At 32.7% G+C, this 15,506-nt stretch overlaps 1 protein-coding gene across 1 annotated transcript in view; it reads right to left on the bottom strand.

Moving 5' to 3' along the window:
- Nucleotides 1-183: 183 nt before the first annotated feature.
- Nucleotides 184-15,506, bottom strand: part of LOC132753914 (regulator of nonsense transcripts 2-like) — a gene marked incomplete at its 3' end in the record, with an annotated part of 35,971 nt that continues 20,648 nt past the window's right edge. Inside the window, 11 exon segments of the mRNA XM_060744466.1 lie at nt 184-369; nt 1,127-1,243; nt 1,841-1,896; nt 2,500-2,557; nt 3,128-3,236; nt 6,355-6,440; nt 7,320-7,356; nt 10,402-10,567; nt 12,320-12,395; nt 13,209-13,301; nt 14,529-14,624. Of these exon segments, the coding sequence (XP_060600449.1) occupies nt 184-369; nt 1,127-1,243; nt 1,841-1,896; nt 2,500-2,557; nt 3,128-3,236; nt 6,355-6,440; nt 7,320-7,356; nt 10,402-10,567; nt 12,320-12,395; nt 13,209-13,301; nt 14,529-14,624 (1,080 nt within the window).

Here is a 15,506-nt window from a genome sequence, read left to right on the forward strand (position 1 = left end):
CAGACAAAAATTAAATGCCGCCTGCGGGGGGGAACTATAATAAGACCCGTTTTTGCAACGGGCATATAAAAATCACTGACATATATCCTTATCATAGCCAGGAGCCATAGTTAAAGTCAATGAGACAACGTCATGCAGAAAATTTTAATTGTCTATACAACAAGATAAATGTGATAAACATACCTTTTCTGTGGTGACTTTGGACAGATCTTTATATAAAAGTTTCCTGATATATTCATGCATTGGTGGTCGTACTTTTCTAACAACTTGTGGTGTGTCGGGGGGATTACTGTAGTAATAGGCATTCTCTATCATCGTAGAGTACCGACTGTCCATCATTAAAGCTGATTTCTTCCTCATCATCACATCCTACATACATTTTGTTTATATATAAATATGGTGATAGGCAGTATAATATCAATAATTTCTCCTAAAGCATCCTACACCACATGTCTACTGTCCTGTCTCAATCATGATTGAGAGAAAAAATAAATCTTTATCGTAAAAGACTAATTTCTATATACAAATGGGTAATTATTAAAACTATGTACTGGATTTTGGATTTTGTATTGCCTTGAAATTGATATACCAGGTAGTTATACGAGCTTGCTTTATATCATCATTTTAAATGCAGAAAATACTATTGCAAGAGCAGTCAATGAGCCAGGATACTCTACTATAATAAGTTCCTGTCTGGGGCTAGAGATGATTTTCACTATAAAGCATACAAAGTTTTAAAACAATACCTCAAAGGGTATAGGGAATAAGTGGAGTAGTAGCAAAAACTTGAACAGAAATAAGAAAAAGGGGCATAATTTTGTCAAAATTAATGGCAGAGTTATGTCCTTTTGCCTGGCAGAGTTTCAAAGCATACCTCAAAGGTAATAGGAAATAAGCAGCGGTGGTATGAAAAACTTAACTAATGTAATGCAGTTGCTGACCCTGATGCCTGAGTCAGAATAATAGCTCTTCCTAATATATTAATATAGTGGTCAAGCTAAAAATGTCATTTATATTCATTAATTTAAAAATTACATGTACAAGTTTATTATCATTTGTATAAGCCACTGTTAGTTATCTCCATTATATTTAAGTTTACAAGTGGATAAATATGGTAAGAACATACCAGATATACTCTTGTTCTATGATGAGAATCTTGAGATCTGTATAAAAACCGTCCACAACTCTCTAACAGGGCACATACCATCTCTATATTATGATGAGAGAAGTCAAACAACAACATCTGTAAATAGACAAGCAACGTTTTATTATATATTTTTTGTTTGGTTTTACTTTGCAAAAACACAGTATAGATCATAAGGCCACTTTTCAGCTTTATTGGTGGAGGAAGACCTCAGGTGTCCCGCTGTGCATTATTTCATGCACAAACTGGCACCCGAGTAGAACCACTGATGTTTACGAAAGCTAGCTAGATTAGCCTGATAGCTTCATCACATCAAAGAATCCAATGTTCCTGTCGGGATTTGAACTCACAGTGGTGAGGGGCAATGCACATGGTTAGAATGTCAACCACCTCAAGCAATCAGCCACAGATGCCCCAAGCAAATTTTGTAAACACCGATTTCATACTATTACTTCAGCATTACCCTGTTTTATTTGTGCAATGGACTTTCAGGCTTTGATCTTGGAACTGTCCACAGACTAGCATTAAAGGAGCCAATACTACTGTCAGGTCAGAACACTGTTGTAAGTGAAAGCTGGCCTAGCGCTTTAATGGTTGCATTGATCTGTTATAATGTCAAAGGACCAGTTCATGTGTACAACTCAGTCTAAAATGGGTTGATGCAATGATAAGCTAGATCTAAAGAAATACAATTACCTTCAAACAATGGAGGGCCTCAGCTTTTGGAAACAATTTGAATTTCACTAACTCTCCTGAAAATGAAGTACAAGTCATCACTTAAAATTTGTTTGTGAAAAAAAAATTCTTTCACAAGGTATTTCAATACAAATCAGATGATGACAGTTTTATTATAAGTAGATCATCTATAACTTCTACATCTAAATTATCTTCAAATTCTTGGTCTATAATATCTATAACTTTAAGGTCTACATTACCTATAACATTTAGATCTATATAAATCTTTGTTTACTATGTCTAGATTTTAGGCCTTTCAAGAAACTGATATGGTCTCAAATTTTATTAAATGAAGCTTTTTGAAAAGTTATGTGCAAATATGTTTTGAATTTTATAACAAGCAATTCTTGCATAGTAAAATAGCAAAAGTTTTCTTATTATTTATCTGGTCATCCAAAGAGATAACTAGAGGATCATTCACACCAAATCAATGATGCCTGCTTGAGGCAGAACCTGTGCTCAGGAATAAGTTGATCTTCAACAGTATAGCTTTAAACCTATGTTAAAACCATAACCAAATCAAGATGACTTAAAAATCAATGTATCATCTATGAAACCCCAGCAACTCTCGAAAAAAATACATGGATAGCACAAAACATTCAAAGCAGCGGAATACTTACCAATAAATCTGACTGTTTTTAACTTTGATTCTATATTGATCTGGTCTTTCTTTCTAACCTGTAACATAAATAAAGTCTCATCAGATACTAGACACTGAGTCAACAAATAAAGGCTGTATAAGCAAAAGAGTATGACCTTGACCAAAGTGACCCCTGACTCCACATTGAAGAACTATTCATTGTATCTACAGCAAAATATAAAATTTATATTAATATATTAATATTAATTAATATTCAATAAATAAGGGGTGTCTAAGCAAAAGTTAATCTATTTTTAGCAGGGTTGACATTAATCTTAACTTAGATGACCTGTAATCCACCCATAGATAGAGGCAAATCAAAGTTATCTACTAACAATATATGAAAAAACATTGGTGAATTAATTGAGGCTAGATATTTCAGATATGGCTGCTTTGTTTATATATTTGGCTGCAAGGGATAGTAAAGTCATAACATAATAAGCCATGGGATAGACCACCTTGGTGTTAATGAGTGAAATATAATTTGAACAAATCTTTGATTTTTGTTGAAACTAATTCAGTTGCAAGATTTTCTGATCTCCTTTTTTAAAGACATCATCAATTCATTTTTTGAGTACTGCATGTTGAAGAATACCATGAATACTTACATGCCATCTGAAGTCCCCTTTTAGAAGCTGAACAAGATCATTGGCTACATCAGGCATACAGGGGAATAATGTAGCAGTAAGGCGGGAATAGAATGGCAACAAATCATACCTGTAATAAAACAAGAGAGGGATAATGCACATTTGTCATGCATTAACATCTGCAGAAGCAGAAGGATGTATTTAAATCGAAAGCAGACAGGATGAGGAATTTAAGTTTGAGGGAGGGCTTCAGCAGATGTTGATGCACAAAAAAGGCGCATAAGCAATATTCTTGCATAAAAGTATGTCCGATCCCTAAGACACTGAACCTTTTCTAAAATAAATTTGTATAATGGACCTATCCAGCTCTACTGTCCATTATTAGTGCCAGGGACTCAAATATCAAAATGCTTCATTCAAGTAACCAGGAGTACAAGAGCCATGTCAACATGGCCATCCCCCGTCGAATGTGTTTGCTCATTGGAAGAATGTATATGTAGTAGAGCGGAATAATTCCATTTTAAGAGGTCTTTTGGTAATGAAAACTGATGGCTATAGTGATTACAGATTTGAAACCTATGTGAATACTGATGGCTGAAAATAACAAAGGGCAATTACTGAAAAATAATGCAGGGTAGGTTATCATTCTTGTGTGCTGCATCCCTCCTCAGTAAAATCTATCCACCTATGAAGTTTCAAGTTGATACCTCAAATACTTTTTGAGAAAAAAATTGAATTAAAAATTAAGTATGAAAAGAACAAAGGGCAATAACTCAAAAATTATAAAAGGTAGAGTTATCATTCTTGTGCAGTGCACACCTCCTGAGTGAGATCTATGCACCTATGAAGTTTCATTTTGATATCTCAAAGGCTTTTTGAGTTATGCTCTGGACAAAAATTAATTTTGAAAAATAACAAAGGGCAATAACTCAAAAATAATGCAGGGTAGAGTTATCATTCTTAAGCACTGCACTCCTCCTCAATGAGATCCATCCACCTTTGAAGTTTCAAGTTGATACCTCAAATACTTTTTGAGATAAGCTCTGGACAAAATAGCATGAAAAAAAAAAGGGCAATAACTCAAAAATTGTATACGGAAGAGTTATCATTCTTGCGCACAACATTCCTCCTCAATAAGATCTATCCACCTATGACATTTCATGTTGATATCTCAAACACTTTTTGAGTTATGCTCCACTCAGGTGAAAAATTAGGTATGAAAAATAACAAAGGGCAATAACTCAAAAATTATGAAAGGTAGAGTTATCATTCTTGTGCACTGCACACCTCCTGAGTGAGATCTATGCACCTATGAAGTTTCATGTTAATATCTCATAGGCTTTTGGAGTTATGCTCTGGACAAAAATCAATTTTGAAAAATAACAAAGGGCAATAACTCAAAAATCATGCAAGGTAGAGTTATCATTCTTGTGCACTGCACTCCTCCTCAATGAGGTCTATCCACCTATGAAGTTTCAAGTTGATAACTCAAATACTTTTAGAGATATGCTCCGGACAAAAATGTCGGACGGAAGGACGGACGGAAGGAGACTATTTCTATATCCTCCGCCGAAATTTTTCGGCGAGGGATAATAAAATCTGGTTAGAACTACAAAGAGATACAGTCAGGGCCATTTATATACTTATTTTCTTTTTTGATTTTGGTTGGGTTTATGCCCTACCAACACAGTAAAGGTCATATAGTGACTTTCCAGCATTTTCTGGTGTAGGAAAACTGATTGAAGAAGACCTCTGGTGCCTCTCTGTACATTATTTCAGGCACAAACAAACATATCTGTTATTTAGCACACAGAAATGTTGAAAGAAAATCAGAGTACAACATTCCAGAACAAAATATTCCCTTTGTAATACTAGATGGTTAAGCAATTATTTTCAATGAAATATGCAGACAAGTGTCTTTTATTTACTGTATTATGTAGCAATTTTAAATTTTGATATAAAACATTATTTAATTTTACCCATGAAATATGGTGATATATCAGTCAAATAAATTTCGTATTTTTTCAAAATAAATATGAAATATAAATATGAAAGTGGGCGGAGTCAAAACTCGTATTTATTTTAAGGGACTTCTTTGGCCATTTTGTTTGAAAAATCTGATAAATACAAAACAGCTTTTGTTGAATTTTGTTTTGAAAACTATCTAGAATGATAGAAAATGGTCTAACTAAGAAAATAAATCTGAACACCAATATCTTAAATTCAGTTATTAACGCTGTACAGATTTTAAAGAGTTGTTTACGTGACGTCACAATGTAGCGCCAAATATCGCGTGCAAAACAAGCGCAATAATATATAACTGAGCGCTGTACAATTGCAGTTGCGTAGCAAGCAATGGGGTTTGTAACCATTTTTCTTTGATAATGAAATTAAATAAAAGGTTATTTTTTTCGTTTTCCGTGAAATATGGAATATATTTTCACTCAACATAATAAAATGCCACATATTTTCACCCGCCGTCCCGGCTAGAGAAAATATGTGGCATTTTATCATGCTTCGAGAAAATATATTCCATATTTCACTCAAACGAAAAAATATCCTCTTATTATTTAATTCTACCCATGAAATATGGTGCTATATCAGTCAAATATATTTCATATTTTTTAAAAATAAATATGAAATATAAATATGAAAGTAGGCGGAGTCAAAAGTCATATTTATTTTAAGGGACTTCTTTCGCCATTTTGTTTGAAAAATCTGATAAATACAAAACAACTTTCTGTTGAAGTTTGCTTTGAAAACTATCAAGAATGATAGAAAATGGTCTAACTAAGTAAATAAATCCGAACACCAATATCTTTAATTCAGTTTTAATCGCTGTACAGACGTTTAAACAGTTGTTTACGTGACGTCACAAATTAACGCCAAATATCGCGTGCAAAACAAGACACAATTTTATATAACTGCGCGCTGTACAATTGCAGTTGCGTAGCAAGCAATAGGTTTCGTAACATTTTTCTTTGATACTGAAATTAAATAAAAAGGTTACTTTTTCGTTTTTCGTGAAATATGGTATAAATTTTCACTCAACATGAAAAAATGCCACATATTTTCACTCGCCGTCCCGGCTCGTGAAAATATGTGGCATTTTATCATGTTTCGTGAAAATATATTCCATATTTCACTCAAACGAAAAAATATCCTCTTAATATTTTTGCAATCAAAAGAACCTTAAATTCATAGCTTTATACACTTCAATAACAATTACAAGACTAATATATTTTTACCTGGTCCTGTGTACAGTAAAGAGAGCTCTCACAAGTTTCTTTCTGTTGTTTTTTGTATTAAAATTCATACAAAATTCTATGGCAGCCTGAAACACAGCATAAAATAATGCATTCATTATAAAAGATATATTACGCTCAAATTTGATATTTGTAATACTCATATTTTCAATAAGTCTCTTTTTAAGTTTAAAATAAACATCTTTTCAGTACACAAAGAGAAGATGGGTTATGTTTTATACTACAAACACTATAAGTAAACACAGTATGAATGCAGTGTCAATAAAAAAAACTGGCATACTTTTTTGTTTTTTTAAAGGACCAAATAAAATTGAGCAAGCAAGCAGAAATGCAGTTTGTGTGTACTTTTAAATTCAAATTAGACATATTCAGTAAGAATTTCCTACATTTGAATAAATTTCTTCATTCAACTTATTTTACCCAAAGATTAGCATAGTACGTCATTAAGTCTTTACATATCATGATCGGTTTATCACAAGATGTTAGTACTTGTTTTCAATGTAATACAACTTGTGTACCTAATGCTGTATATTACACAAAATATTATATAAAATGAGCCGAATGCATCAACACTATAAAATAAATGACTTTATTATTTAAATTTTGTGTGACAAATGTTGACCAAGACATGTTCAACTACATTCGCCACTGACAAAGTGTATAAAGTTACTGAATGTACCATTTTTTAGATGTTTTTTTCTCAGTTACTGAGGGCCATATATTTTTATTTGTTATTATCAGATCACAAAATCTACAGAAAAAAAACAACACTTTTAATCCTGCATAACAACATGTTGACTTAAGAGCCTTTCTAATTTTCAGTTCAAGTAATAAATGTTTCAAATTTGTTGCATAGATGTTTAAAACTTAAACAAGTAATCCTCCTATAATTTCTTAAAAGTTATAAAAGGTTATTGCCACAAACTGTTCATCTCAGATATACATACCTTATCAATGAGATCTCTGTTAAAACCCATTATAAGACTGGATTTGGGTCAAAAATTAACTTCATCAGACTACCATTCACATCCCTCTGTTAAACAAAAAATAAAATCAATAAAAATAATAAATGAACAAAAAATGTTTGACACCAAAAAGTTTCCAAGGGTTTACTGGGCAAACAAATTTTAAATTTAAAAACTAAAAATCTCGCCTTTTCCCCCCAAAGAAAACCCTTTCAAAAAGGGGCCCCAAAATTTACAAAATTTTAAAAATGATTTTTTTTTACCCAAAAGAAAAAAAGAAAAAATCAAACCAAAGCCCAAAAAAACAATTTTTTTTCCCACTCTTTATCAAAGAAATTTTTTAAAACGTCTAACATTTCTTGGGGTCCAACACGAGGGAAAAAACCTTTATAAAAATATAAAATTTTTTTGCAAATTTTAACTACAAGTACTTTTGGGGTTTAAAAATATTTATTTCGAAACAATTTTACAATATTTAATCACCTTTTTATCCGCTTCCCGAAAACCCAAACCCGTACTGGGTCATAGGAAAAAAATTTAAAATTATAAGAAATTGGGTTTTTAAATATCAGAAAGGGGGCTTTTTTTTACCCACAAAAAAAATTTGCCATTTTTAAAAAAATTTTAAATTCCTTTAAAAATTTTAAATTTTAAAAAATAACAATTTAAAAAAAAGGGAAAACCTTTTTTTGAAAAATTTTTACATGTACATAAACTTTTTTTTTTTTTAAAAATTCTCCCCAAAATTTTTTTTTTATTAAAAAACCCCATTGAAACCAAAAAGGAGGGCAAAAGCCACCTGGAAATGAAGACACTCAAGGGGGAACCAAATTTGAAGTCTCCCGCACTCATTTTTTAAAGGGATCTAAATTGGGGCCAATTTTTCCCAAAAATCTATTTCCCCAAATTTTTGACCCGATCTCTTTAAAACAGTTTTAAAATTTCACTAAAAAAAGGGGAGTGAATTTTTGAAAAAAATTTGGGTTTGGGAAACTTTTTTCCCGAAGTATTGGGGTTTTTTTTTAAACCCCCCATCAAATAAAAAAAAAAGGAAAGGGAAAAAAAAGCTTAACCCCCACCCATCTATAACAAAAACCAAATTTTGAAACCAATTTAAAAATTAGAACAAAACCATACTTCTTTTCCCGCAAATAAAAGGTGTTTTACCTTGCTTAACCCCTAACACTTTCACTTCCCTTTCAAAAATTCCTTCATAAATCCCTTTTAAACAGTATCATCTAAACCCTTACAAAGACAGGATAAATTAATTTTTATAATACATGTTTAAATCCAAAAAAAAAAATCTAAATCACTGGTATCTAAATACAAGAACTGTGAATTCATTTAATTTGGAGGACATGAAATTTCCTGGTTTTGTCACATACTTAAATTTGTGAACTGTTTATTTTTTCCAACAGGTGAAATGTACATAATGTGATGCAAAATAATCTTACAGCAGACAGAATGAAATTTTCAAATCAAAAAGAATATTTATATAAACAGTGGGATTGTCAGAAAAATTTGATATCAGGACTATTTCTCTCTTAATTGGGAAAAAGGCCTTAGCCCTTTCTTTTTGGAGTGCTTTTTGGAGAATTGCTATAATTGTTTATTTGTGAATGTGAATAGCTACTGAAAGTTTAATTTTTTGCTAAAATTGCTATATTTTAAAGAAATATTTCATTGGGAAATTTTATATAATGTGACAAACCCGTGGCCATAAAGATTTGAAAAAGTACATAAAAAGGTTTCAACACAGACAAATAAACTCAAAACAAAAATAAACAACAACATGTTTAAACAGTTTTAAAACATAATAACTTTATATAAATGATTTCAAACTCACTTTTCTTTGTCTTTTCCATAAAATCTTAAGACAATACAAACAAAATTAGCATATCACAAAAGAGAGGATCCTTAAATTTATGTCTTTTCTATAATAAGAGGATCCTTATGTCTTTTCTATAACAAGAGGATCCTTATGTCTTTTCTATAACAAGAGGGTCCTTAGACTTATGTCTTTTCTAAAACAAGAGGATCCTTATGTCTTTTCTTTAACAAGAGGATCCTTAGACTTATGTCTTTCCTTAAACTAGAGAATCCTTAGACTTATGTCTTTTCTTTAACAAGAGGATCCTTAGACTTATGTCTTTTCTTTAACAAGATGATCCTTAGACTTATGTCTTTTCTTTAACAAGAGGATCCTTAGACTTATGTCTTTCCTTTAACTAGAGAATCCTTAGACTTATGTCTGTTCTTTAACAAGAGGATCCTTAGACTTATGTCTTTTCTTTAACAAGATGATCCTTAGACTTATGTCTTTCCTTTAACTAGAGAATCCTTAGACTTATGTCTATTCTTTAACAAGAGGATCCTTAGACTTATGTCTTTTCTTTAACAAGAGGATCCTTAGACTTATGTCTTTTCTTTAACAGGAGTATCCTTTAGACTTACGTCTTTTCTTAAACAAGAAGGTCATTAGACTTATGATTAGTGATTTTTTCAAAGTAACACCTACGTATGTGCTATATCCTTGTAAAAAATAGTGTCATAATACAGTGAAATTTATGTCTCAAGTGCACCTTTTTTTAATTGGGTTTAATGTCACACCAACAAGGTATAGGTCATATGGCGACTTTCCAGCTTTACATGTGAAGGGAGACCTCAGTTGCCCCTTTGTGCATTATTTCAGGCACAAACTGGCACCTAAGTAGAATCACTGACATTCCATAAACTAGCTGGACAGCTTTTTCACATGAAGAATCCAAAGATGCTGGTGTGGCTCCAACCTACTGCAGTGAGAGGCAAGTGGTTAGAAGTCAATAACCTTAACCACTAAGCCACGGACACACCTCTCTAACATGTAACTAATGTCTATTCTCAAAGATAGGCATGATTATCATTAAAATTAAAGACTGATAGAATTTCTATACTTTTGGCATGACCAAGTCACCCTGTCATAAACCGTTCTGTACCACAACTACCCACATTCAACTAACTTACTCTACAATTCAGCCACAGAGTAAACTATAATCAATCATACTTTCTATAACAAGTCTAATATAAATGGCTATTACCTTCAACAACGGGAGGGAGTATCTGTTCCATAGTTGCCTCTTCCTCTTTACCATCATCTGGTGTTTTGGCTTCATCTTTATTCTGTTCCTCAGCAAGCTGTTGCTGGGTCTCCATCTCACGTTCTACATCCTCAATCTCCAAATTCTCCATGTCTACAACCAAACACATAATTGAGCCGTGTCACGACAAAACCAACATAGAGCGTTTGCGACCAGCATGGATCCAGACCAGCCTGCGCATCCGCGCAGTCTGATCAGGATCCATGCTGTTCGCTTACCAACTCTATTACAAGTAGAGAAACTGATAGCGAACAGCATGGATCCTGATCAGACTGCGCGCATGCACAGGCTGGTCTGGATCCATGCTGGTTGCAAATGCACTATGTTGGTTTTGTTGTGACGCGGCTCAATTACAACATCAAAATGTGTAGTCTGACCAGGCATTATACAATCAACTGCTTTTTATTCATTTATTCTTTTGTTTGGTTGGGTTTTACATTGCCCCAACACAGAACAGGGTCATATGACAACTTTCCAGCTTTACAGGTGCCCCTCTGTGTATTTTATCAGGAACCAACAAACACCTGAGTAAAACCAATGATGCTTCATATGCTAGCTGGATAGCTTCTTCAAATGAAAGTATACAAAGTCACTAACAGGATTTGAACCTCATAAAGGAATACAAAGTCCCTTTTAGGTTTGCAGAATTCGAACCAAAAGTGGTGAAGTGGCAAAAGTTTGGAAGTTGACAACCTTAACCACTTGGCCACAGACATGCCAATCTGCATATACAATAAAAATGTATACTTTCACTTGATTGTGGATAAAAGCTTACAGCTTATTTCAGCCAATCTTATTTGCTTCCTGGAACTTATCAGTACTGGTGGAAACATGTTTGTGATCCTCCAGTAGGGGCTTGAACTCATGATCCCAGGGCTGAGAGGCAGTCAGTTTAACACTCCCATTCATTGATAAATTTGAACATTGTGATACCATATGTTGTGGTCACACAAGGAATTATATAGAGGATATTTGTTTGTTTTGCATGTAAGATTGAAATATAATTTCACTGAGTGAACACCAGATGCAATATTTTCACGAGTGGCGTAGCCACGAGTGAAAATATAGTAGCTGGTGTTCACGAATGAAATATATTTCAATCTTATATGTAAAACAAATAAATTTTCTTTTTATTTCATGCTTTCTAAGTGATTTTATGTATTTTTTACTGATTTTGCCGCGTAACGTCGCGCATTCTGCTTTGTGACGTCATCACATCATGACGTCACATCATCAATTTTGAAATATAGTTCTGTTAAATTTCTCTAATTTTGTTACATTTTTAACATGATGTATGGTGACATCGACTTTCTTTTCCTAAAGAAGCAAAATTTACGCATGACAGTTTTTATTTCAGCCTGTTATTCCATTTTGTTATGATTCTCTTTTCATCCGCATTCAGATATAGTCCGGCTACAGTGAAAATTATATTTTATAAATTTCACTAGTGGTTTATCAGAATATAATCATCTGATATATTACAATAAAACACTGGAAAGCATGAAATAAAACAGTTAGTTGAATGAATTTAAAAGTTTGATAAAAAAAATCTGTCGCATTAAAGGAATTCAACTGAGGTAAAAAAGCCAAAAAACAATTTACAATAATATACTCTGAAATAAGTTGAAAATCATATTTTGGTGTTAATTTTAACCTAATTTTAGTGTTGCAATGCTTTTCAATTTTGGAACATTTTCAGGAATAATGAATGATCTGAAATTTTGCACAAAGTTATTGCTCTCCAATTTCGTCACGTGGAAAATAAAACTAAAAAATAAATTTTAATTTTGTCATGTCAAAAAACCTCAGTGGAGAGTCCCTTTAACAATGTGAAGATAGACTCACCATCTTCGAGGCCAGTCTCCGAATCTGTTTCCTTCACTTCATCTTTACTAGCTGACTCACTCTCTTTATACAATATCTGTAACACAAAAATAGTAACATCTTATTTACAACTATTTACAATGAATTTACAGTAAGAGGCTTATCCAAACCTATGCTTAAAGCTTATGTTTTGTACTGTTAATCATTACAGACTATAAATAAAGTTTGTCTTACTGTCTCAATGCTAGATTTATATATGGACTCAAACTTCTTTTTATTTGGAACTTTTTATATTCATTCCAAGTGATTTCAATAGCAAAAGGCACAGATGTGCAATCTGGCCTGGTTCTTTACTGGTAGCATTGGCAAAACATTCTTTCTGGTAATATTCTATGTTTGTTTGTTTTGGGTTTTACGTCACATCGACACAGTATAGGTCATATCGCGACATCCAGCTTTACTAGTGGAGGAAGACCTCAGGTGCCCTTCCGTGCATTATTTCAGGCACGAACGGGCACCTGAGTAGAACCACCGACGTTCCGTAAGCTAGCTGGATAGCTTCCTCACATGAAAGAATCCTAAGTCCCTGTCGGGATTCGAAGCCACAGCGGTGAGGGGCAAGTGGTTTGAAGTCAACGACCTTAACCACTCGGCCACGGTAATATTCTATGTAATAAACTATTCCTATTGATAAAATGCAGTGATAAATTCATAAATATCATTACACATTGTCCCTAACTAGGTCAACTACAAGACCTACTTTACTGTAACAAGGTTTTATCTTTTTCCTAAGTTTAAAAACAAAAATCATCTGATCAAATATTAAAAAGCTCTTTATAAAAATGGATTCACAAACTCATTAAAAGTAGAGCGAAACAATACGAAAGTCTTTTAACTATAGATAACAAACCCCTGGTATTGAAGCTTTGAGATCTGGTAATGTTTCATATAATGTCCTGGTCTCTTCATCCTCCCACAAGCTAGTGTCTCCTTCATATTGAAACTGTAATTTATTAATACATTTTACAGATTACTCGAAACTAGTAGCAAATAAAATCTTTAAAACTTCCTGATCTGTTTAAATCATTTATTTTACAGATAGATGAAACAAACATTGGACAGAACGATGATACCTGTCATGTATTGCAGATCCTTGCATATTCTACCATACTTTAAATACTTTACATTAATTAATTCATTTTTCATGGAAATAAATGTCAATTCATCCATTACTTTGTTTCTAACAGTGGTGTATGAATTTACAACTTCATTTGTAACAGTGAAATGACTTCATTTTAGTCAAACAGTTTTATTCTAAAATGTATCAAAAAAGCACAAGCAGCACCCAATCACCCCCCCCCCCTAGTTCCCAGCCAATATGCATAGGATCTCAATTTTTTAAGGTTTTTTTTTAGACAAGATGGATAGTTTCTTCATGCATATGAAAAGGCATGTTTTTTTAATCATCCAATCTTTTCAGAGACAAGAAAAAACTAATGAATATCATTAACCCTCATTGAAATTATCATAAGGACCTTAAAGTTTGCTGAACTGTTATCTAATACCTCATAAAAATTTCTTGCTAAAACATATTGTTTCAGTTAAATAGGAAGACTACAGAAGTATTCTATGGAGCCAGATGTTTCTCTCTTGTTATAAAGTTGGGGTACTGGTATTCTTAAAAAAAAAAGAAAAAAAAAAAACTCAACAAAATGTCCCCCCACCAGTTCTGAATATTTAATCACAGACAAACTTTGTAAAATATATGCACTGTATTCATATAATTAGCATATTTTTTCTTGCTATAATCATCTCTTCATAGTACTGATTCTTTAAAGCAGCATGCCTCTAGCTTTATGTTAATTTTTATGAAAATTCTCAAAATGTATTTAAAAGTAAAATATTGTGAAAAGAGCAACAACAGTAATTAATACATTGCAAATGGCTCTAACAATTCATATTAATTATAAAAAAGATGACAAAATATGCAAAAAAAATACTTTACTGTGTTAGTCACTCAGTAGAGATATGGTGATAAATATTGCAAAATCACTGATAAATGGCACATAAGATGTAAATCATTTCTTGAATCTTGAGTCCTTTTACTTTTCTTAAAACCTTAGTACACTTTTCTCAAGTTTGATTTTCTTGAAATATTTTAGCATATCTGGAGGCATGCAGCTTTAAAGCAAAACAGGTAATATTGTACTTTAATATAAGTTTGTTATACCTCAAGATTTTTTAGGGGATTAAAGATGTCAAGACCACCATCATCTTCTTGTGTATCATCCTCCGGTAACTCGGGCATGTCTTCATCTAATAGGTCCTGTAATTGTTATAACATAATCCAACACATTAAACATAATATTTCATAATGATTTGTTTGTTTGTTTCATTTTACGCCTTTTCCCAACAGTATTTCAGTCATATAGGCGGGTAGTTTCCTAACCATCGTTCCTGGAGAGTTACACCAGTACAAGACTACCTTCCTCCGCGCTAAACTACCAAAGCATCTCCTGGGGATCGAACCCTTGCCAAAAAGGTAACTGGATTAGAAGTCATCAACTCTAACCCCTCGACCACGGAGGTGGTTTATTTCATAATGAAACAACCACATTCATCATAATATTCCATAATGAAATAAACAACCACATTAAACATAATATTCCATAATGAAATAAACAATCACACAAATTTCAAAAAGGTCCATAATTCTGTCAAAATCCATGTTATAGTTATGGGGCTTAGACAGTGACCACCTATTATGCTCTCAAAAAAGTGTGTGAAGTTTCAACCTATTTCCTTTAGTTCTTTTAGAGATACCATCTAGCAAGCAAAAACTTAACCAAAGTGTGATGCCGACCCCTGGGTGAGTACAATAGCTCTCCATATTCAAAGACATAGTCGAGCTACAAATAATGTAATGATTTTAAGATACAGGTCTTCTCTAGATATCGGTAAATTATAACATTTGCCAGTCTGAAACTTGAAATGTTGCTGTCAAGAAGTTTTTAGATAGATATTAATTTTTCTTGCATTATAGCATAATTATGTATGGTTTATAATTCAAATGCTTTGTAATTAATCAGTAAGGCTTATCAGCATTCATGATTATATTCCTCCACATTTGAACTCGAACCATGCACTTTTCTACAGCAATGCACTCAAAATTGATACCTTTTTCCTAAGACGAAACAACTTTGTCACA

The sequence above is a fragment of the Ruditapes philippinarum genome, unplaced genomic scaffold (assembly GCF_026571515.1).
Source record: "Ruditapes philippinarum isolate M1 unplaced genomic scaffold, ASM2657151v2 ctg9325_1_1_1_1, whole genome shotgun sequence".
Taxonomy (NCBI): Eukaryota; Metazoa; Mollusca; class Bivalvia; order Venerida; family Veneridae; genus Ruditapes; species Ruditapes philippinarum.